The sequence below is a fragment of the Saccostrea cucullata genome, unplaced genomic scaffold (genome assembly GCF_032062105.1).
Source record: "Saccostrea cucullata isolate Sc308-1 unplaced genomic scaffold, CSIRO_AGI_Scuc_v1 ctg2926, whole genome shotgun sequence".
NCBI lineage: Eukaryota > Metazoa > Mollusca > Bivalvia > Ostreida > Ostreidae > Saccostrea > Saccostrea cuccullata.
This window is the reverse complement of record NW_026934374.1, coordinates 38119-61055: the sequence shown is the minus strand read 5'-3', so window position 1 is coordinate 61055 and position 22937 is coordinate 38119. Positions and strand designations below refer to the sequence as shown.

General features: G+C 32.3%; 1 protein-coding gene and 1 long non-coding RNA gene across 2 annotated transcripts in view; both read right to left on the bottom strand.

The window, feature by feature from the left end:
- Window positions 1–5: 5 nt before the first annotated feature.
- LOC134240601 (multiple epidermal growth factor-like domains protein 6) overlaps window positions 6–22937 on the bottom strand; it is a gene marked incomplete at its 3' end in the record, with an annotated part of 60371 nt that continues 37439 nt past the window's right edge. The window contains exons 9-20 of the mRNA XM_062722684.1: window positions 20068–20199; window positions 19756–19887; window positions 19448–19579; window positions 19169–19300; window positions 16417–16548; window positions 13920–14051; window positions 12497–12628; window positions 11859–11990; window positions 10588–10719; window positions 2879–3010; window positions 681–792; window positions 6–51 (exon numbers count right to left, since the gene is read on the bottom strand). Of these exons, the coding sequence (XP_062578668.1) occupies window positions 6–51; window positions 681–792; window positions 2879–3010; window positions 10588–10719; window positions 11859–11990; window positions 12497–12628; window positions 13920–14051; window positions 16417–16548; window positions 19169–19300; window positions 19448–19579; window positions 19756–19887; window positions 20068–20199 (1478 nt within the window). The remainder of the gene's footprint in view (window positions 52–680; window positions 793–2878; window positions 3011–10587; window positions 10720–11858; window positions 11991–12496; window positions 12629–13919; window positions 14052–16416; window positions 16549–19168; window positions 19301–19447; window positions 19580–19755; window positions 19888–20067; window positions 20200–22937) is intronic.
- Window positions 6516–8005, bottom strand: LOC134240602 (uncharacterized). The gene is made up of 4 exons (XR_009986475.1): window positions 7791–8005; window positions 7153–7221; window positions 6771–6843; window positions 6516–6568 (listed from the first exon to the last, which is right to left on the bottom strand). It is a non-coding gene; the product is annotated as an uncharacterized LOC134240602 (long non-coding RNA).

Here is a 22937-nt window from a genome sequence, read left to right as displayed (position 1 = left end):
TATCTATCGTTTTCCATGAGGCCCTCTTTACCACCGTTGTTTCTATGCCGTCTATAAAACCGGAAAATTATATGAACATTGCATGTAGTTAGTGAAACACTGAATATTTTCACTCCAAGAAAACAATTGTCAGCAGCCTTGGTTGACAATGGTTTTCTTGGGGTGGACATTTTCAATGCAACACTCAACTACACTTAATATTTATCATATACTGAATATATTTCATTGTTTGTTTTATACTTATGTATTTTACAATGAACCTTTCAAGCATAAATTCTGAACAGTCAATATTTTTGGAATATCATTCGTCAAACAATGTTAACTGTTCCTACGATGGAAGCCGTGGCTTCATTACTCAGCGGGTAAAAGTGTTTATTTAACAAATATTTCTTGACGAATCAGATTCTACCAATTTACATGGATGTGTAACATTACTGAATATTTGGACGATGAATATAAATTGAGCAATTAAAAAAAATACGCTCAAGACATATATATCACAGATTAAAATAATATTCTGAATAAGATCTGAATATTGCCCTATAATTAAACTTGGACTTCATAATTTCAACAATGTAACAGAGAAATATTGAAGACAGCACTTCTCTTCTCTAAATCTGGTATTGATTGGAGAAATTAGAAAATAGAGTATTATTTGCAAATGGAACTGTAATATTGACCTGTATATTATTAATATGATAACTCCAACGAAAACTGCAATTAAGACTGCCGGGACAGTCCCTCCAATAATGGCTGTATCATTTTCCTCCTCCTCTTGTTTTGAAGCTGATACTATAACGAGAGAATAAAACAAACCATTCCATTCTAGTCAACATATTAAAAAGAAAGCAGATGCCAAACAAGAAACAACCTCTAGCTTAAAATAACGAAAAGCTTGGTTGATGTTTTTTATTTGTTTCTATTTTTAGAGAATTTATTGGAGAATTATGCCTTATATTCTATTATTAGGTTTTCCCTTGATTTCAAATACCATATAATTTAATTTGTATATCTTAGCTATTTTTTATTCATGGAATAAACATGAACATGACTGTACGCTGTTATTTCTTTTAATTGTTAATACGTTACACAAGTAATGTGAGGTAAAATAAGCTGATGATAATATAAATGAGTGCGAAATAATCAATTAAAAAAAATACATGCATAAATATTTATTGGAAAGAGGATACTGTGAGAGACAGCTCATAGACACAGACGAGTTGAGATTGTCTTATTAGACATTTCTTGTAAAGCAAGTTCGAACACGGCTCGTACTCTGCCAGCTGACAACAAAGAGGGATTGTTTGAAAGGTTAAAAAGTCTGAGACGTATTATTTGCCTAATTCTAGTACATCTATAGTGTAAAAATTTTAAATGTCCTACCCTCATTAAATAAGAGAGTAAGATACTTTGAAATCTATTAAAGTACATAAGGTTTAAATTATGCATTATAGAGATTTTTCTTCCATATGACACGGCACCGAAAAATTTGACTCGTAGTTTACGCATATCTTGGATGTCTCCACAGGGTACCTACAGCGCGGTTCAGATTAAATGCACAAAGAACGTGTTCAACATTAACTCTTTATTCATTTTTCTGTTAAATTTTTTCCATGGTCTTTGCAGACGTCTGTTTATCTCTGCCCTAGCTACAATGCAAACTCCACCTTTATTATTAAAATGGTGAATTTTTTTCTGAAGGTCACTTGCAACAATCTGAAGTTTTTCTAATGCACAAAAACCTTAGATTTCTATGTTTATATCAGTAATATGAATAAGAAAACCATATAATCCACTTACAAAAATATATTTGTTTACTTGTCAAAATGCTTAAGTCATGACTTGAATTACCACCACCCCTTTTCAACTTTTATAACGATATTCCGTGTCTGGAAGGGAGAGGATGTGAGAATTGTACATAGAGATGTCATCTCCACCAATATCGAAATACAGAAAACTACAAAAAACATGGCAACTATATCTTTGTGTCACCTTAATAATAAACTTAATAATAAACCCTGATTGTCAGGGATTTTTAGTACACCCCCGCCACTGAATATGTTTTGCTTACACCCCCTTCTCTCAGGCGAGACTGCTTATAACGGACTGGTTGTTGTATTTGGATGATGAAAAGGAAACAAGTTGAGAGTTCGTTGTCTAAATTAAATAACAGGTATTTAAAGAAATGTTAAAATAAAAATGATATAACCTTATTTATTTTTAAATTTAATTTTGGTGTTCTCTTTTATTATTGTAAGTACAGGTTATGCATACATGGCAAATAAATCACTATATTAGAATCTAATATATTAAGAAATTGTGAATGTTAATATGAATATTTATGCAACACGAAAATTATGTCTAGACACGCATCCCTAGAGATCCTTATATATCCATGTACGAGTGCGAGCTCAAGATCGCGAACTCTGGAAATGACTATTATAAGTACAGATGAAGTTTCCCTGTCGAGCTACTTTGTATTTTTTAAAATAAAATGATGTCATTTCAATGTTTTGATTAAATTATATTTCCGATTATTTTCCCTTATTTTTTTCCTTAACTGAGCTGAAACTGAACCTATTTTTGCACTTGTTAATGTTTTTTGAGTTTTTTATTAAGTTTGCATTTTGGTCAGCTTCAATCATTTTATATATGGAATAATACTTTCTCTTATTATTTTAAGGGAAACAATACAGACTACAGTTGGCGATGAAATGTCAATTTTCGCTCAATAAGTAATAATCCTGCAGAGTTATTTTTTTAATCTAGTCGAATATGATTATCAGTGAAGAAGAATAATCAAATTTCATTCAAGGGTAGAAACAATATCTTTTATATCTTCGAATAATGCATAAAGACATGCTTTTCAATATTTTACCTTGACATAAGGGTCCATGCCAGTTTGTTTTGCAACCAGTCAAACAGGTTCCATTTTCCTTGTCACAAAAATCTCCAAGACAATTTTCACACTGTGTGCTGCAGTTTTTGCCATAAGATCCGTTAGTACACTCTTCAAATGTTATAAAAATGACTTAACTCAGTATTTTCTATTGCTAATGTGCATAAATATTTTTTAAAAAGCATTTGATACCTAATGAGAAAACACTAAAATTTACTACGCTAAATTTTAGCATTTTTCTTAAGGGTAAAAAAAAAATTCCATAATGCATCAAAGTATCAAAGGGTTCACTTAAGCTAAATATTGTAAGCAATGTTTTACCCCAATTAATAAAAATGTTCAGTTATTAATCATCATTCATGCAATCTATTGAATGAAAAATGTGGACATAAGGAACATTATATTCAAGAGTCTGACACAACTGTTTCATGCTTTGATATTTTAATTGAAAAAGACAATCATATGGTAATCTAACAAGCAAGCTTGAATGATTTTCTTTATCTTCATATGTTCATTCAAGACCAAAAGTCCATAAAGACAAGAGGCCCATGGGCCTTATAGGTCACCTGAGCATTATTCAACAACTTTCAAGTGATTGAATTTGATCCATGTTTTAAGCCAGATGCTATAGCAGGTCCTTAGTTTGGTTACTTAATACCCATAGGCAGGGTAGGGGAACAAAAAATGCATTTCAACAAATCAGTAATATTCAGCAATAATGAGTAGTACCACTACCACACATGAACCCTGGACTCTTAGGCCTAGATCCACACATTGTACAATTTTTGGAAAGGCATTCATGCTTTTCAAAAATATTTGATTAATACAAAGGAGCACATTTCAAACAATTCATTCATTTTCAATATATAAGTACAGCCCCCCCCCCCCCCTATGTACAAGTGACCGTGGGGCCTTGAAATTTACAATTCTTGAAGATTAGGGCCCTTGCTCATAACTATGTAGGTAGTTCATCTACTTAAAACCTAAGTACAAAGAAGAAAATATTCAAAGATTTGATGTTTTTTTCACTGTACATGTATAATCAACACAAGAACCCCTGACCCTGGGGCCATAATATTCACAATTTTGGTAGAGGCACTCTTGCTCATCATAACTATGTACTTAGTTAGTTTATATAAAATCTAGGAGCAGAGAAGAAGATTATCAAAGAATTCATGTTTTTTCACTATATAATCAATAGAGCCCCGCCCTAACACCAGAACCCCTGACCCTGGGGCCAAAAAATTCATAATTTTGGTAGAGGCACTCTTGCTCATCATAACTATGTACTTGGTTAGTTTATTTAATTCCCAGGAGCAAAGAAGATTTTCAAAGAATTCATGTATTTTCTCTATATAATCAATAGAGCCCCGCCCTTAACACAAGAACCCCTGACCTTGGGGCCATAAAATTCATAATTTTGGTAGAGGCACTCTTGCTAATCATAACTATGTACTTAGTTAGTTTATTTAATACCCAGGAGCAAAGAAGAAGATTTTCAAAGAATTCATGTTATTTTTCACTATACATGTATAATCAATATAGCCCCCCCCCTAACACCAGAACCTCTGACCCTGGGGCCATGATATTCACAATTTTGGTAGAAGCACTCTTGCTCATCATAACTATGTACTTAGTTAGTTTATATAAAATCTAGGAGCAGAGAAGACGATTTTCAAAGAATTCATATATTTTCACTGTATAATCAATAGAGCGCCGCCCCATCATAACTTGCCCATCATAACTATGTACTTTATTAAATACCCAGAAGCAAAGAAGAAGATTTTCAAAGAATTCATGTATTTTCTCTATATAATCAATAGAGCCCCGCCCTAACACAAGAACCCCTGACCCTGGGGCCATAAAATTCACAATTTTAGTAGAGGCACTCTTGCTCATCATAACTATGTACTTACGCAGTACAGTTAAGGCAACATTTTCTATAAAAACTCAAGGAATCCGAATCATTTTATGCATAACAGTTTTATTTTTTTTTGAAGACACTCTAGTTAAAATAGCTATTTGTTATCTTGAAGAGTATGTCCATCGCTTTTCACATCGGTATTTTTTGACATCATGTGACCCCCTGAGGTCACGTGGGTTCCAATTTTAGGTCAAAAAATGACATGTCAAAATTAACCAAAAAGTGCAAGGGCAAGGCAAGCAAAAAATTAACTGCAAAATGTTTTATGTTGTCCCTATGTATCTATACTTTCTCAAAAGTGATGCTCATTCAGTTAGTTTTCCGATATAATTAAGTTATTCAGCTTAAACAGACAAGATTGTATGAAAAATTGGATATTTTCCTAATTTCATCGTGAATTATAAATTAACAAAAAGATTACAAAGAAATGAGCATCACTTTTTGAAAACTACACAATAATATAAATAATTTAAAATAAAAACCTACTTTTTAAATTGTCGCCTTGCCCTTGCACTTTTTGATTAAGAATTGAAATCTTGAAAGAGTCAATCTAATTATAGTTTTCAAACGCATCATTGACCCAGCATGGGAGATAACTCTTGAGTACTTGCTATAGTTTGTTTACCTCGTAAATTTTAATAAATATACATGCGGACAGGGCTGGACTCTTTTTTTAACTAAATCAAAACGGTATGCATAAAATTTTTGACATTTCTTTCTATTTTGTGTATTCGTTCTCGATACATTGTACACATTTACAGTATGGTAAAAGACGTCTTTCAAACCTCCCGCATTTCCTCAAAGAATTATAGTATTACACACACATAGGTCTAATTATTGCTGCTATATTCGTGTAGAAAACAAATGGTTAATTAAAATATAGCTTCCTCCATTAATAAGAAATTAATTAAATACGTATATATACCCCTCTCTCACTAATGTACGCATAGGCGTCGGAACCGGGGGGGGGGGGGGGGGGGCTTAGCCTACCTATAGCTACTTATTTGCAAATTATATAGATTACATAATGTAGGCACTGGAATTTACCTTTCTCTGTTGGTTTTACCTCCCCCTCTCAAATAGCTCCCCTTTCATTTTGCTTCCGACGCCTATGGTACACACACTTGTGTTAATAATTTTTCTTTTCTTTCTGCATACGAGATCATGAGGGGGAGGGGTTGGCAGATTTTAGAAATAAATACTTGAAGATCAGTGATCTCGCCCTTTCAGGTATCAGAGTTTTTAATTTTTTTTTTTTATCTTGTTAGACTTTTCAATGAGAAAAATAAATAATTAATCTGTCCTTCATCTTGTTGATCGGAAATATTAATCTGTCCTTCATTGACATGAAAATGAAAAAAATCTGACTTGGAAAAACTTGCCACCCCCCCCTTCCCTCAGAATCAAAAGGTGGTCCCCTATCCTATTTTGAATCAATTAGGGGGGTCTTTTGTCTCCTGTTTTTGGTAATATTATTGAAAAATAAATGAACACAATGTACATGTTGGAAATAAGATCTTGATGGACATCAGTACCCTCCACACAAAATATGTATGCAATATGTAAGATTTTCAAATCTTAATAGCCTTTCAACACCTGTATAGTAAATATATGAAAAAGTCAAATTATTATTTCTAGAAAATTTATTTAATAAACATTTCTTTACAAATCCAATGACAGACTAGGAATGAAGGGGAGGTGTAAATTATTTCCATCACCTCATGTTCTTGTGGATAAAATGAATTCTGAAAATATGAGAAAAATCAGGAAATACCATTATTGAAAGTAGTTTGTTTTTAAAAAAGTGAAATAAAAAAATGCATTAAAAATTTAACAGAGAATGCATATACATGTTTTCAATTCTTCTGTTAGTTTTTAATTATTATCAAAACAATTCAATAATCTTGCCAGGAATATTGTATGGTTTATAGCTAATATTGAGCATACCAGTTTCCTTAAATGATGGATTAACTTGCTGCCTGAATGAATCCATTAGTCCAACATTTGGGAATAGCTAGGCCTACAACACAATATATAAAGTATGCATTTATATGCTATGAGATTACTAAATATACATTGTCGAATTAAATGGCATTACATTTGACAATGCAAATTATGCTACATTGTATACTGTAGTGAATTTGTTATTCATATAAATGGCAAAAACATTGTGTTGCAAAACTTCTCTGGGAAAGTGAAACCTCTGACATTTACTACAGTTATTGATAGAATATTTTCTAAACAAAATCTTAGTTTCACCATTACCAAGATGAAAAAAAAGCACATGCATACTCTAAATATGTGAAATTTTAATTAGAAGTATACATACCCTGTGGAGAAATGATACATTTTTTATTTATTCATTCTCCATGTTCTTTAAGCCTGAAACTCTGGACAGCTACAATGATAAAAGTATTATACAAATATTTTTAATGTACATGTTATCTAAACAAAAAAAAAATGAATATTTTTTTTTCATTAATTTAAAAATTCTAGAAAATTACAACCAGTTGAGGTTCTATGTTTTCAACATAATGACACTGATAAATTTTTTTTGAATTGTGTAGCATGTTAGTATGTCAAAAGACATGATCATTGCTTGTTTAGGCCTAGTCACTAGTGGATCATTGACTGAAACAATGAAAACATTTCATTTAATTTAGTTTAAATTTGTGTTATTGATGACCTCCATTACTACACATATTGTCTCAAAGAAAATGAGTTGATTGACAAGAACTGAGTACATATTTAGTGCAGTTTAATTTTAATAATTCTAAAAAGTCATAAAGTGTGCAACTTAGTAGGGGGGGGGGTACACACAAGGCAATGCATTGCAATTTTTCACTGACTGTTATAAATAATACATCTAAATGGACACACACACACTCGGGGTTTTTCTTTGATGTTGATAAAAGCATGAATACATATTGTAGATCTATACATGTACCTACATATGCTCATACATACCTGGCCTGGAATATTACAGTGATGGATCTACGGAGCTGGTGCAAATCGTCTCTGTTTTCTGACATTTTCTGAAGTAATGTCCTCATATTCTCATAAAAGGGAGAAGCAACGCCTTGTCTCTTATCTTATCCAAATTTTCTTTAAAGATTGTGTGGTTATTGCATTTAAATCCACTGCAAATCTCAGCTGATGTCGCCACGCTTTTTAGATGTAAACAACATTCCGTATCACCGAGTGCAAGCGATTGGCTGAAGCCGAATGCAGACAAACGACACAGTAAAAAGAGAATTATTTTAAAGACATGCTATTTAATATATGAGAAAATCACTAATTATTTTCAATTTAATCATGAAAATATTGCTGTTTATTACATAGTCTTGCAAATATCAGTAAATAGTTATTTTGAGCACCATTTCCTTATATGGATCAATCAGGATGGGGCAACTGTCATGACGTCAGACCTCATTATGACCTCATTACCATATTTTTTCATGTGTTGCCTTAACTGTACTGCGTAATAAGTTTATTTAATACTCAGGAGCAGAGAAGAAGATTTTCAAAGAAATAATGCATTTTCACTATATACTTATTTAGCCCCACCCTAGCACAAGTACCCCTGTCCCAGGGCCATGAATTTCACAATTTGGGTAGAGGACTCAATGCTGATTACAATCATGCAAACAGTTTGAATGCTTGATGTCCAGGAGTAAAGAAGAAGATTTTTAAAGATTGCATTAATTTTAGTGGTTTTGGCCCCACCCCTCAGGCCCCAGGGGGGCAGGGATCATGAAATTCACAATTTTTGTTCCCCCCTTACCCATAGATGCTTTGTGCCAAATTTGGTTGAAATTGGTTCAGTGGTTGCAGAGAAGAAGCTGAAAATGTTCAAATGTTAACACACGACGAACGACGCACGACGAACGACGAACGACGACGGACGAAAACAGATGGCAATAGGTCACCCGAGTTTACTCAGGTGACCTAAAAATACATGATAGGAGCAGAGCAAACACGGACCTCAAAAACATTAGAGGTGGGATCAGGTGTTATGAAGGAGTGAGCATCCCCTGCTGAACAGTCACATCCGCCTTGTGTACTCCTTGTCATGATCAGGAAATGACGGAAAAATCCATAATGATGAATTCTTTTTTTTCTGACAAGGTCATTGTATCGATTATAGAACTTACAAAATGATGCCTTTCATCGAGACTGCTTATATTTTTGTTTTATCAACTTGTTTGTCAATAATCTATGTCGTTTAAGAAAGTGTTCATATGTATAGCATGTTCGTGCGTATCGAGTCAACTGAGATATATACAATCTGCATGCAATCGATTGAGAAATGAAGATGCTGTATAAGTAACGCAGCACAGTTAAGGTTACAAAAAGGAGGCGGAGCCTAATTTGTACGGGAAAACTTGACTACGACATCATACACAATATACGTCATACAACATTTCTCTATAATACCACAAAATGAGTTTATCTGCTAATTTAACCAGTAAGAAATCATCAAACTACATAAAAACTTACTAAAGCATGTTGTTTTGTCTTAGGTTAAATTCCACATAACAAGTTATAAACAATGCACTGATCGCAATACACTTGTCAATATGGCGTCATTTCTTTCAACGTGACGTAGTTTGTATGCAGTGAGAGACTGATCAAGTAATATTTTCTCAACAAAATATGTATTCTTATTAATATATTTTCTGTTCATTACGTATTCTATTGACACTGCCGTATATTTGTATGAAAGTACATCGGAGGGTAATATGGGGGGTCTTAATAAATCGATCTAGTGCAAGGGCATACACTCTATGGATCAAAGTAAGCTTTTACATTTCAACTATAGAACTATTAAGGTATCTGAAAAGTGCTGCGATTCTGATGAAATCTTTAAAACAATTTAATTAAAATAATATTTCATGCCGCTGACCAGCAAAAAATATAGCATTCGGGCATACATGTATAATTTTAACAATGAAATTGCAGAATTTAGACAGGATCACAGCACTTTTTAGAAACTACAATGCGTTTTGAAAATATTTATATGCTAAACTTGGAAATTTAACTTGGTTATGCCAAGTAACATCAATACTTCAAGCCAATGTGCTAAAATCGCGTGACTGCAGCATTACGTGACTAGTCTTAATATAAAATATAATCGTCCTTAATATGTAGTTATTAATCATAATTACAATTATCCGATATAAATAATGTGCTAAAAATAATCGCAATCCCGATTACGAATTCGAATAGATTTTTCAATACAAAATTTAGTCGATATTTCCATTGCGCACCTTAACTGTACTGCGAAGGGAAGATGACGTTAGAAAAGTAAAGGTAATCATTTTTATCAGAGAACATATTTGTTAGATTACATTTCAGTCTTTTTCAGGTAAATTATCCAAATATGAAAGAGATGTGTCAGACTCTGTGGTATCCTTTATCACAAGCTCTCCAGGATACATGAATATCGTATCGACAAAATAATGGAACTTACAATTGCCAATTGACAATACGTCCTCGATATATCTATAAGTCGAGTTAAAGGCAACAGCAAGTGTTGCTCCTTCTCACGCATAAGATGTTGCGCGAATTCTACTTCATAATATTGCAAAAATAGGTCTGCTCAAAACGGGGGGCAATAGGTGGCATTGGGGATTAAAATAGATAGTTTGAAGACCTGGTCTCCAAAAACCACACAGATATTGTTAATCAGAAACTCAAGAGTATTTGTTATGCCAACTTCATATCACTATCCTTTCATATGTACAGAGAAATAAAACCTTACCTTGACACAAAGGTTCCTGCCAGTTTGGTGAGCATCCACTCATACAAGTCCCAGCTGTCTTATCACAAACTCCTCGAAGACATTGTCCACAATGTTTATTGCACTCCCCGTCATAAAATCCGTCAACACACTCTAAATTATGAAATATAATATATTATGATGTTAAAATAATATCTAACAGAAAATATGCATTTCATTTAAGATAGATGTAAGAGAAATCTAAGAAGTAGCTCTATATGTAGATTTTAGAAACTGGGAAAAGACAGTTTTTAGCTCTTGTAGAATGGACTTTAATATATTATTACATATTCCGTATAACGATTTTCTTATATATAATACTAGAGTATGTGAATATTTCCAGGTTGGTAGGTTTAAAATAAAATTTTTAGTGATCTGTAAAAAATTATTTAGTTGTAAATTCCCCTGTTTTCGTGTTTTATAGGTGAGATGCCCTTTACTTGGCATATTTTGTTTAAAGTGAACACCTTATCATATGTTATTCAGAAGAAAAAAGTTATCACTAATTTTGATTTTTTTTTCATTAGAGTACGGTCAAGGGACTTCAAAGGCGCTAAAATCAGTAGTGCGCCAATTATTCTCGTTTTACGGTCTAGAGACACATTTCATGAATAACAATTAATTTTAGCCAATAATAGAGATAATTAAGCATTAATCCTGGATAAAAGCAAATGAAAGACTAAAAGTCAACCCATAGGATACAATTATTGCACTGTTTCAAAATGATATTGTTGAAGACTTTGTGTAGAACGAGTATTAGATAAATATTAAATGTAACATACTTTGGAAACCCTATATATGATGACTTTTGCTACATCTGAGACGCTTGCAGTCTAAGATAAAGATGTCCGAGATCTCAAATATATTTACCCCAAAAATAAGAATGATCTGGATTTACATTACATTTTACGGAGGCAAAATATAAAGACAATAGTATTTAAGCTAGAAAATCAACCAGATTGCAAATATACCCATTGCAACATTCACAATCAAATCAAAATGGTAGAAGATCTATTTTGATATGATCAAATATTTACTACATAGGAAACCTAGCGTAAAATATAAATACACAAACAATACGTCTGCTGTGATAATTCACGTTTCTACCTTGACGTAAAGGTTTAATCCAGTTCAGTTTAAAACCAGATAAACAACTTCATTTTTTTCTCTTTGCATATTTTTCTGAATAATAACACATATATCTAACTTATTCACAATAATGCACATCGCTTATTATAACTTAAAACATTAACCTTTACAGAGGGGCTCTTTCCAGTTCAATTTACAACCAGTAAGGCAGTTTCCATTTCTCTTGTCACAAAATCCTTCTAGACAATGTCCACATTTGGTACTGCAGTTCTGGTCATACATTCCGTCACTACATTCTAAACATTGGAGCGAATTTGTAAAAATGGAACATATGAAGATGAAACATATGGAGATAAGAAACAGTTTTCAGGATCAAAAGTCCATGAAATAATACAAAATAGGAGCAGAGCAAACACGGATCACAAAAACATCAGAGATGGGATCAGGTCCCATATGAAATTATGAATGTTAGTCATTTCTTCAAACAGAAAAGATCATAATGTTTCAAGGATTACTTTAAAACCTTTTTCTAACAATGCAGATGTTTTACTGATATATACTTAACTTAAAATGTAAAATCAGTTGGCAATTCTTAAAACGAATAATTGTCTAAATGTTTGGATAAACTCTTGATAAAGCGGACGGCAAATCACACATAATAAGACCTTGCTAAACACCAGTCATTCTTATTCCTTTGATTCGATGGAATTTCATCTATCAAAGTACTTATTGCTATAACTGTGCTATAAATATAAAACATTATTGGAATATTTCTAACCCGAGAGTAGGACACATTTTTTACCTTGACATAGAGGTTCCTTCCAGTTCGTTTTGCAACCATTTATACAGCTTCCATTTTTCTTATCACAAAATTCACTTTGGCAATTACCACACTGATTACTGCAATTCTGGTTATAAAATCCGTCAATACATTCTAAAATTATAAAATTTACTCCAAAAGCACCTTACGTTGTTCCATATACAACAGTTAGTAAGCGCTATCTTGATTTGTTATTCCGTGCACAACTGTATTGAATTCGTGATTAGGCTATTGGTTTATCACAATTAATCGCATTGTTGAACGTATTTTAACTTATAAAAGAATATGTTAGCTTACAAATATAGGAGATAATAAGTAAAGATCGAGTGACAATTGCTGAATGATATTTTAGTTAAATATACAGTACATTTATCACTAATTATTATTATTTATTTATTAATAATTGTTTATTAATATTATTAAATGTATGTTAATATTTAAAAAGAAATAAAACTTTACGTTAAGGTTGAGGTTTAGGACAAGTAAAATAAAAGAGCTAGGTTAACGTTCATTTAAAAATGATCCTGTCCTTACGTCAATTAATAAACTATCACCCACTTTCCCATTTCATATATCAAAATAAAGTAGACAGTGCTTTCATTACCTATATTAAAAAAATCTTTTTTGAGAATTTAAGCATAGGAAAACAGGCTTTGAGAAAATGCAATGTTCTTTAATTTTGCATAAAACATACGTATTTGACTACATTCAGCAAAGAATCAAAATATGTGCATAGACTACGATCCAAAAATTAAAACATGCTTGTCAATCTTCAGAAAAAAATATTTCATTATTTAATTGCATATTATAAAATATTGAAATATTGCTTCAACGTTAGGCCATTTTTAAATGTTTTACAGGATTTGGAAAAAATGACTCAATTTGTGCATTGACTAGACGGGAAATCAGGCCATGTACAATACAAACATAGTCACAAACAGTCTAAGTGATAAATACCACAATTTCAACCTAAATTAAAAATTCTGATTTTTCAGAAGTTCTCAGAGCCAGGAAAGGCCCATCGTCTCAGGCCACGGTCCGGAGTCCGCATATAGCTCTCTCTTACCCGTGGCTGCTTGATCACAAAAAGTGTCGTAATCTTGAAAATTCACGCCTCTCTATTGTGACGTCATATTTAGTCAATGACAGATTTTGTTTCCATCGCAATTGAAATCAACAACTGACATCAGCAGTATACAACAACTATTTCGTTAACTGCGATTGGGTATTGAAAGGTCGCCTGAAAGGTCAATTTCCGACTACACTTTACTCGCATTGGTCAATACTTTAATGAGCTACGAGAAAATCTCGTCTCATGCAACCACGACCGGAATGGGAGAGGATCGTACATTTCGGCCGTGATTTGCGACGTGAGAAAGGCCCTAAGTGGCCCTTGCTCTTTTACCTTGACACAAAGGATCCTGCCAGTTTAGTGAACATCCACTCGTACAAGTTCCATTTGTCTTGTCACACACTCCTGTAAGACAGTGCCCACACATTGTTCCGCATTCCTCGTCATAAAATCCATCAACGCATTCTGAAAAAATGATAATTTTAAAAAAAATCAATAAATAAATATATTCAATATGTGTAAAACTGTTTTACCTTAATATATGTTTTCATTAATTACACCAAATGTTCGAAAAATATTGTGTCGTGTATAATACAATAAGAAATAAATGTCTAGTCAATGTCTGAATTCAATGAACATTAAGTCAAAACATGTATTTTTGAAAATACTGATTGATGTCAATTTAACAAATTACACGCCTTAATTGTCATAATGAAATTTGTTTCATTAAAAAAAATACATAAAATATTCACGTACTGACGATGAAATCATCACCATTATTTTCATTGATACATAATCATATCAAGCTAAAATTTTGTCTTTGTGATTATACGTACATGAAAAAATAAATTCGATTTTTTTCTTCGAATATTAATGAAACTCAGGATGTCAATTTCATTTGTTCTAATACGAGATATCTATTTCGCCGTCAGCTAGTCGTCAACAATGTACACAAAACAGTTGAACACTAAAACGTAAACGCGTTTCTGAAAAGGTATATTTTATAAAAAGGTTACTAAAAAGTCATCAGTCAGCTTTTTATCGATATCACAATTAGATGAACGTAAATACTTCAAAATGTTCATGTAAGGAAGAAAAGAGGTAACCTATGATCAACGATCCAACTTTGAAAATCGTTCAAAATATTGCAATAGTTATCCTATAATTGTTTGAAAAGCCTTGTAATTCCTCTATGTTGGGATGGATTTATTGATTAATTGTATATTGTTTAACGTCCCTCTCGAGAATTTTCACTCCTATGCAAATGTTACCGTATGTCGGTGAAGGGCTTCAAATTTTGACCTTTACTCGGCACTCAGGGCCATTGAGCAGTGAGGGATCTCTATCGTGTCAACGGCTGCCGCTGACACGGGGCCTCGGTTTTTAAAGTCTCATCCGAAGGATCCGCAACTTTCACTTCAAAGTGCAGAGCGCATGGCGAAGAAACAGTTGCTATCCATTTTAACGACTAGGTCAGTCGCGGCCGAGATGCGAATTCACGACCTCCCGATCACGGAGCGAACGCTCTACCGATTGAGCTAAAGCTTGTCTCCTGTCATAAACAAGAGACAATTTAAAAAAATCATTTTATGACAGATTCAGCTTCTGCAATCTATTTAAGTATAAAAATTCCAAGACTTTTTCTTTGTTTTTTATGTCTTAGAGATAATGGAAAGAAGTGAAAGAAAAATATAACTGTTATTAATTTTTTAAGAAGTCTGACAATTTGTGATACATCATACTGTGTTTTTTGAAGCTTGCGCGGGTTGATTAAGGCAGCACATGGAACAGAATTCGACGAATTAAAACTTTTTTATAATTTTGTAACACTAATACTTCGGAAAAGTCAAGGATACAATTTTTGCTATAATTATGCATTCTATAGACTTCAATGGGACTTCTACTACAGGACGCACTTAACCACGACGTCACCACGTGACGTCTACAATTAGAAAAAATGCCTTAATGAAAAAGTGAAAAGTTCAACACTACCCCGGGGATAATTAATTTCAATTTGCAATAATTGTTATGTAAAAAGATCTCTGTACCACGAAAAGTGCTGCTAGAATCCTACTATCCTATCAAAGAAATAATTATTCATCACTTTAGGACGAAACCTTCTAAAAAATTTTACATTCTGTTCATAACATCGGAAAAAATGCATCAATTCCCGTAAACCATACGATTCTAGCAGCACTTTCCAAAAACAATAGAATAAGAACTTTAGATAGAAACCAAAATTAAGTTTCAAAGTATGCGGCGTAGTGTTAAACTTTTGCATCTTTTTTGTTACGAACGACAGAGGAAAGGCTGATCGGCAAGCAAACACCATGCCTGCTTTAATTTTACGAAGAAATTGTAGAATTATATAAGCATACCTCATTCGTAAGCTTTATTCACATATGAATCAGAGATGATATTCATTCTACATCCTTTAAACTCCGATCTCTTGTGGTTTTTTTTTACATGAATTCTCGTTACGTTTTACTTTCACTATGCTACTGCATGATAAACAGTTATGGTTTAGTATTTAACCCCTGTGATAACTACAGGGGCCTAGAAACGACTAAAATTCCGTTTATATTATGCCTTTGCATATTTTGATCCATTTTTACAACCTCAAACCAATTTTAGATATCGATTGAAGAAATTCTTATCTCTAAACTTCACGTCATATAGCTTACTATGACGTCATATCATATAGACAAGTAGAAAATTTGGTTGTAACCTTAACATACCTGCGTGTACATTATGGGGAGTAATTGACCGAATTATGCATTTGGCTCATTACATAAATAAGAATTGTTGCCTCTCAGTGTTTAATGTTTACCTTGGCATAATGGTTCATTCCAGTTTCCTTTGCAACCAGATTGACAAGATCCATTTATCTTGTCACAAAATCCTTTGAGACAATTTCCACAATGGGTTCTGCAGTTCTGATCATAGTATCCATCAGCACATTCTGTAATTGACAGAGGTTGAACTTTCAAAACGTAAACATTAAAAATGTCAAACATTCATATTTCTTAGACAAAGTCATGGGAATTGATTTTTCAAAATGTTTATCTAACTATTCCAAAATATATCTATCAGTTTACACTAACAGATACTAAATGTTCTCAAGGCCTTTAGTTTACTAAAATATATTTCAAAATCCCGCAGTTAGATTAAGAAAAAAGGATATAATGATTCTCATGACATTTTCTCTACATATTTTAGAGACTTATCTTTGCCTTTTTAATTCAGATGTTTTTCCATGTTCAAGTTCATCAAAAAAGGTAAATATGAACTGTAATTTATCGTTGTTTGTCAGTGTTTTTTACAAAAAAAAAACTTAGCTTAGTTTTCACCAGATACATATGTATATACAGACATAAATCAGTTAAGCGCATCAAATTGGTAAAAATTTTCGTTTTAATGAAAAGTTTGGGTGTTCTTTATCAAAAGTCATGGAAGGACAAGTCCACTTTTTAGATCCGGGAAAGAAATATTTGTCGTAAAGCTCAAGGACACAAATGTGTCTGCGAATAACAACATGAGCTACACTAAAATAAAGATTTTTAAAGTTAGAAGAGAGAAAGTTAGACGGTATTCGCTTCTTCAAAAATGTATTGCAATGGGTTTGAATATATGATGTTTATTGGAGTTACCCTAACTCATGTATCCGTCGAACTGTGCTGACTCGGTGTTTATGTGGCTCGTCTGTTCGATTAACCAGTCTATGTGTAATACCTGTTCTACAGGTATTTATATGAACTATTTGACTAACCTTTTCCCATCTAAAAAACATGCCATTATATGAAAATCAACATTTTAAAGATTCTGTTTGGGGAATCATAAATTCCGCTTTAGAAGTTGTATATTACAATTATAGTGAGTTTCCGCTATATTTTCAGTTGAATTCGTCCTCGATTTCATCACATTACATGTTTGCTATATATGGTGCAATTAATTGTGGATACAAATATGGACATTTATTGCAAACCTTACATGAAACATGTAGATATAACGAAAAGTATTCTAGATCAAATTCCCATTAAACAATCCAAATCAGGAGCAGACCAAGCAAGGACCTCCAAAACGTCAGCGGTGGGACCAAGTGCCACGGAGGAGCGAGCATCCCCCGCCAATCGGACACAGCAAACGTGCACTCTCAGACACGATGGGGAAACAACGGAAAATCCGCCGCCAATCAAGCGTACAAATTATATTTCTAAGGAATTTTTCTTTAATTTAATTTTGCACATACATGTACACTGTATCTAAAGACACAATATCTATGATCATAAGAACATGTGATCGATGTTAACATGTTTTTTTTTTATTTTTAACAGTAAAGAGTCAAAATATGTCCCCAAACGCAGATATCGCATTTACAAAAACAAAACAATTGTTGGTTGGTCGATCAATGTCTATTCACTCCAACTACATCTTGAGAAAAAATTCAAATTTTTTTAGGGGGCCGACTGGGATTTTACTGTGTGAAAACTACAATAGCTAAAGTCTTCATCTTATAATATATGTACACATGCAACTTACGCAGACTCAAGTGTATATGCCAAGTTTAGGAAAAATCTACAGTCCAGGTATTTATAAGGGACGGTCTCAAAATACTTGCACATTTACTATGGGATTGTATAGGAAGTCCCATTTTTAGCACTTTTCAGCAAATTATACAAATACATGTAATACAATAGACTTTTTGCTCAAACCATAATATTTGATGAGTAACGCCATATTGTACATTACATGTAAGAAACACAAAATTCTACCGTCTTGTTTATAGAGGGGACATCTCAAAATTCCAAAAAAATAACGAATTTCCCTGTTTTTATAGAGTACTGCAAAATATGAAGCATACATAGGATTTATACAAAAAAAAAATATTAAAAATGAAGGGAAGTTTCTCAAATTTCTATGTTTTGAAATTCAGGAGCATATATTTATTACTTTTATTTTATAACATATTTATAATCCCTTTCCGTACGAGCTTTCCATTATCATAACTTCGAAAACACAATTTAATGACGCCAATGACGCCTATATGTTAAAAATTGCTTTAGAAATCAGATATATGAAATTGTACCTAAATTTTTCAACCTATAATTTTTTAATTTAATATTTTTTTTTTATATTAAGTGAAAAAATTGCTTTTAAGCAGTACATAAGCTTCTTTTTACTATGATGCACGAAATATTGCACAATGAAAACTACATGTACAGTCAAACCCCTTATCATACGAAGGAATAATGTCGAGTCATTAAAAACATTCATGTAAATCCGCAATTTGGAACTTCAAACGTGGGCTTTCTTTCTTTTTCTGTTATTTTGACGCTGTTTGCCGAACCTAAATGTGACCTTTTTATTAAAATTGTGATAATCACTCTTCGAGTGAAATCTGGATATTGTTTAAGGTCATCACCTAATATTAAATGAATCCTAAATATAGATGAAAGAAAAGGTTAAAATTTTAACGTTTATCATATAGCTAGGTTGTAAGATTACCATTAACGTTTTTTTCAAGTAAATTGTCCAAGTATGAAACAGATGCGTCAGACTCGACAAAAAATCTCAGAATCTACCTTGACATAAAGGCTCTTCCCAGTTCCCTTTACAGCCAGATAAACAACTTCCGTTTTTCTTGTCACAAAATCCTTCTCGACAATTCCCACACATAGAACTGCAATCTCGGCCATAGTTACCGTCAACGCATTCTAAGAAATGCATTGTGTATTTGTAATTTGCAAATATTTCATCTTATCTTTTAAAACAATATTTTTTTAAAAGAACTTTCACTTTTTATTCTTAATTATAAACGGATAAGAATCAGATATAGAATATTGCAAAAATGGATTATGCACCTTGACAAAAAGGCTCTCTCCAGTTTAGTTTGCAACCAGATGGACAATTTCCAGTCGTCTTGTCGCAATGTCCACTTTGACAATTACCACATCTGGTACTACAGTTCTTATCATAGTAACCGTCAACGCAGTCTTTAATTGAAATAGTGTATTATTTTCCTTATGCATCTTATAAATTAAACTTCTTACAAAAAAAACATTTTTCTTCCATTGTATCTATAATATCTAATAGAGAAATAATGTTAATGCAAATACTTTTTTAAATGTATATCCGAGTATATTGCATAGTGATAAAAATAAATAGTTACCTTGACACAAAGGTTCTTTCCAGTTTAGTTTACAGCCAGATAAACAACTTCCGTTTTTCTTGTCACAAAGTCCTTCTCGACAGTTTCCACACTGGGTACTACAATTCTGGTCATAGTAACCGTCAACACATTCTTTAATTTAAAGAGTTTATTTTTACCATCACACAGATATTGAAATTCTTAGATTTAAAAATTGTTCAGTCTTTGTTTTCTATTACTAGATGGAGGGAAAATTCCAATTAAAAGTAAAAAGTCCTGTAAAGCGAGGGCATTTAATTTGTCTTATTGATCATTGTTTAACTGGATATCTACCTTGACACAAAGGTTCTTCCCAGTTCAGTTTACAACCAGATGGACAATGTCCAATCGTCTTGTCGCAATGTCCACTTTGACAATTACCACATTGAGTACTACAATCCTCACCATAGTAACCGTCAACACATTCTATTAAAAGGAGTATTCATGTTCATTAAATTTCCAAAGAACATTGTTTTCACTATTTTAACTGTGGAACCTTTATATTTCATGTTTTTACCGAGCAAACTCTTCAAGGATCAGGTAGTAGAATTTCAACGTAAGAAGTAAAGTTTTACCTAAATCTTACTTTTAGAACTTAGTGATGCTTTCAGGCTTCTCAATATGTATTTGCAGAGAAGTTATTGGTAAGGGATTCTTTTAATATGATATTGTTTATTGTCAGCTTAAAATACTTATGTGTGACAGAATGTAATTGAATAATATAACAAAATGAATTAGAAAAGTAAGGTGACATTCCCCTGAAAAATTAAAGTCCATGCTTTTTTTTTGTATTATTGACAACTGTTTTATCAATAAAATGGAAATCTTAAATTTATTTTTATGACAGTCATATACAATATTTTTTGCTAAAAATATTCTGATTGTGCACATTCATAATCTAGAGTTCTTAATATAAAGAAGCTCGAGTTTCTGGTTGATAATGTATACTGTAGAAGCACAAATTTTCGTGGGCATAAAATTTCGTTGTTTTGTATCAAAAATAGTTTCGTGGGCATTTAATTTCGTTGTTTTGAAAGTAACCCTATTCAATATATAGTCATATTAAATTTCGTGTGGGATTTAATTTCGTTGAATATTGTTAACAACGAAATAAACGAAATTTAATCCCCCACGAATATTTGTGCTTTTACAGTATGTGGTTTTGCGAAACCAGGTCTTCAGATAATTAATTGGGTTTCTAAAGCTTAGGCTTCGTCATGAGCAGATCTTTTTTTGCATTCATATGAAGCAAAACCTGTCCAAAATCTTAAACGTGTAAAAAAGGAAACACTTGATGTTTCATTTTGATATCTAGATATATCGACGACGCATCGTAAATCAGAAACAGAGTCACAACTAACCTCAAGTTGTGATGGATTCTGTCAATTAGAATTTCCTAACCAAAACAAATAATGTTTTAGCAGACCTCCTGTGTACCAAGAAACAACAAGATTTGTAAAAAAAAATTTTGCAATTAAGAATTAATTCCTATATGTTTGTCGATACGATATATATATATATATATATATATATATATATATATATATATATATATATATATATATATATATATATATATATATATATATATATATATATATATATATATATATATATATATATCAGGTGAGCTTAAATTGAAAGATACCATCAAGTTCGACATCTGTCTCATTGTTAGATATTTTATTTCAAGGAACACGTTAATTATAATCACACAACCAATTGATTTAATAAATTATACACCTGAAGACTTTAACTTTTCAATCGTCAACTTCCCTTACTTATATATGCAGAAATATGCCTTCATGACCTGCATACGATGTTTATATGTCTTAGTTCATTCCATATGCAAGAACATGCTCTACGTATAAAAATTTTATAAACGAAGTAAATTATTTAGAAATTATTTTTAGACAGGAATAACAGGAGTCTCGTTTAAAGTCATCATTTTATAATTCAAGTGTCGATACCTTGTCCGAAAATAAAAATTATTTTAAAGTCAAATGCTTACTGAGGTAATAATTTTTAGGATCCTTCCAACGAACTGTTTTTCCTGCTGTTAATTTAGGACGCTTTTCGATTGACTATATGTGCTTTACTGCATGTAATCGTGTTTACACAATAATTTTAACACGATTTCATGAGCCCAAATTGAACAAGTCTTCCACATTTCGAAGGAGTGCCTTAACACTTTTTTTCTGTGTTAAACTTTGTTACTGACTATTAAGAATAGAAAGGGAAATAACCTTGGTATACAGCTGATTGCGCGTAAAGTATAAACAGTTTGTACATGTATCAAATATCAAAAAAAGATGATATGTATTTGTGATTGCTATGGTAGGTTATATTACATGTACTAGTAGAGATAATGAACGCAGATCGACCTATAAAACCTGAAATCAAAACCGAAAACAGAACAGGCTATAAGTCACTGATTCTGGATAATTTCAGATGATGAAGTACCTTGGAAACTGTAAATCATAAAACATACATTTACATACCTTTACAATGATCCCCGGTCCAGTTTTCCTTACATCCTGACGGACATCTTCCCGTTCCTTTGTCACATGCTGTGTCTCCCTTACAGTGTCCACATTGTTCGCATAGATCATTAGAGGCATACGTCCCGTCTTCACACACTGATACATAGTAATAAATATTAATTTCCAGGAAATATTTTTGATATGATATGTAATGAAGAAGGAGAAATCAGAGGTTGAATTAAAATAAGCAGTATTCTAACACAGGTAAAATTGCAACGTATATATTCGCCATTTGTTTTGAGAACCATAAAATGAACATATGAATTTTCCATAGTATTGATTAAAATGCATCTGAATGCATATTTATTTACAAGAATCTAGATGATCATTTCTTGAAGAAGGTCGCATAAAAAGGAATGATAACTTCTCTGTTACTCTGCTTCCCCACCGAAATCCTCTTCAACTCTTCACAAAATCTTTTTTCAAAACAAAATTTATCAAATAAAAATGTAATGTAATTTTAAACCGTTCTGATTTGGTTTTGAAGATTTTTAGTTCATGGTGCTAAAATAATTTCATTACTGTTACAGAGATGAGTGTAAACTTTTTTATAGCAGTATTCCTATTAACAAGTAACCATATTTGTTAAATTATAGGCATTATGCGGTAGGAAATCTGAGA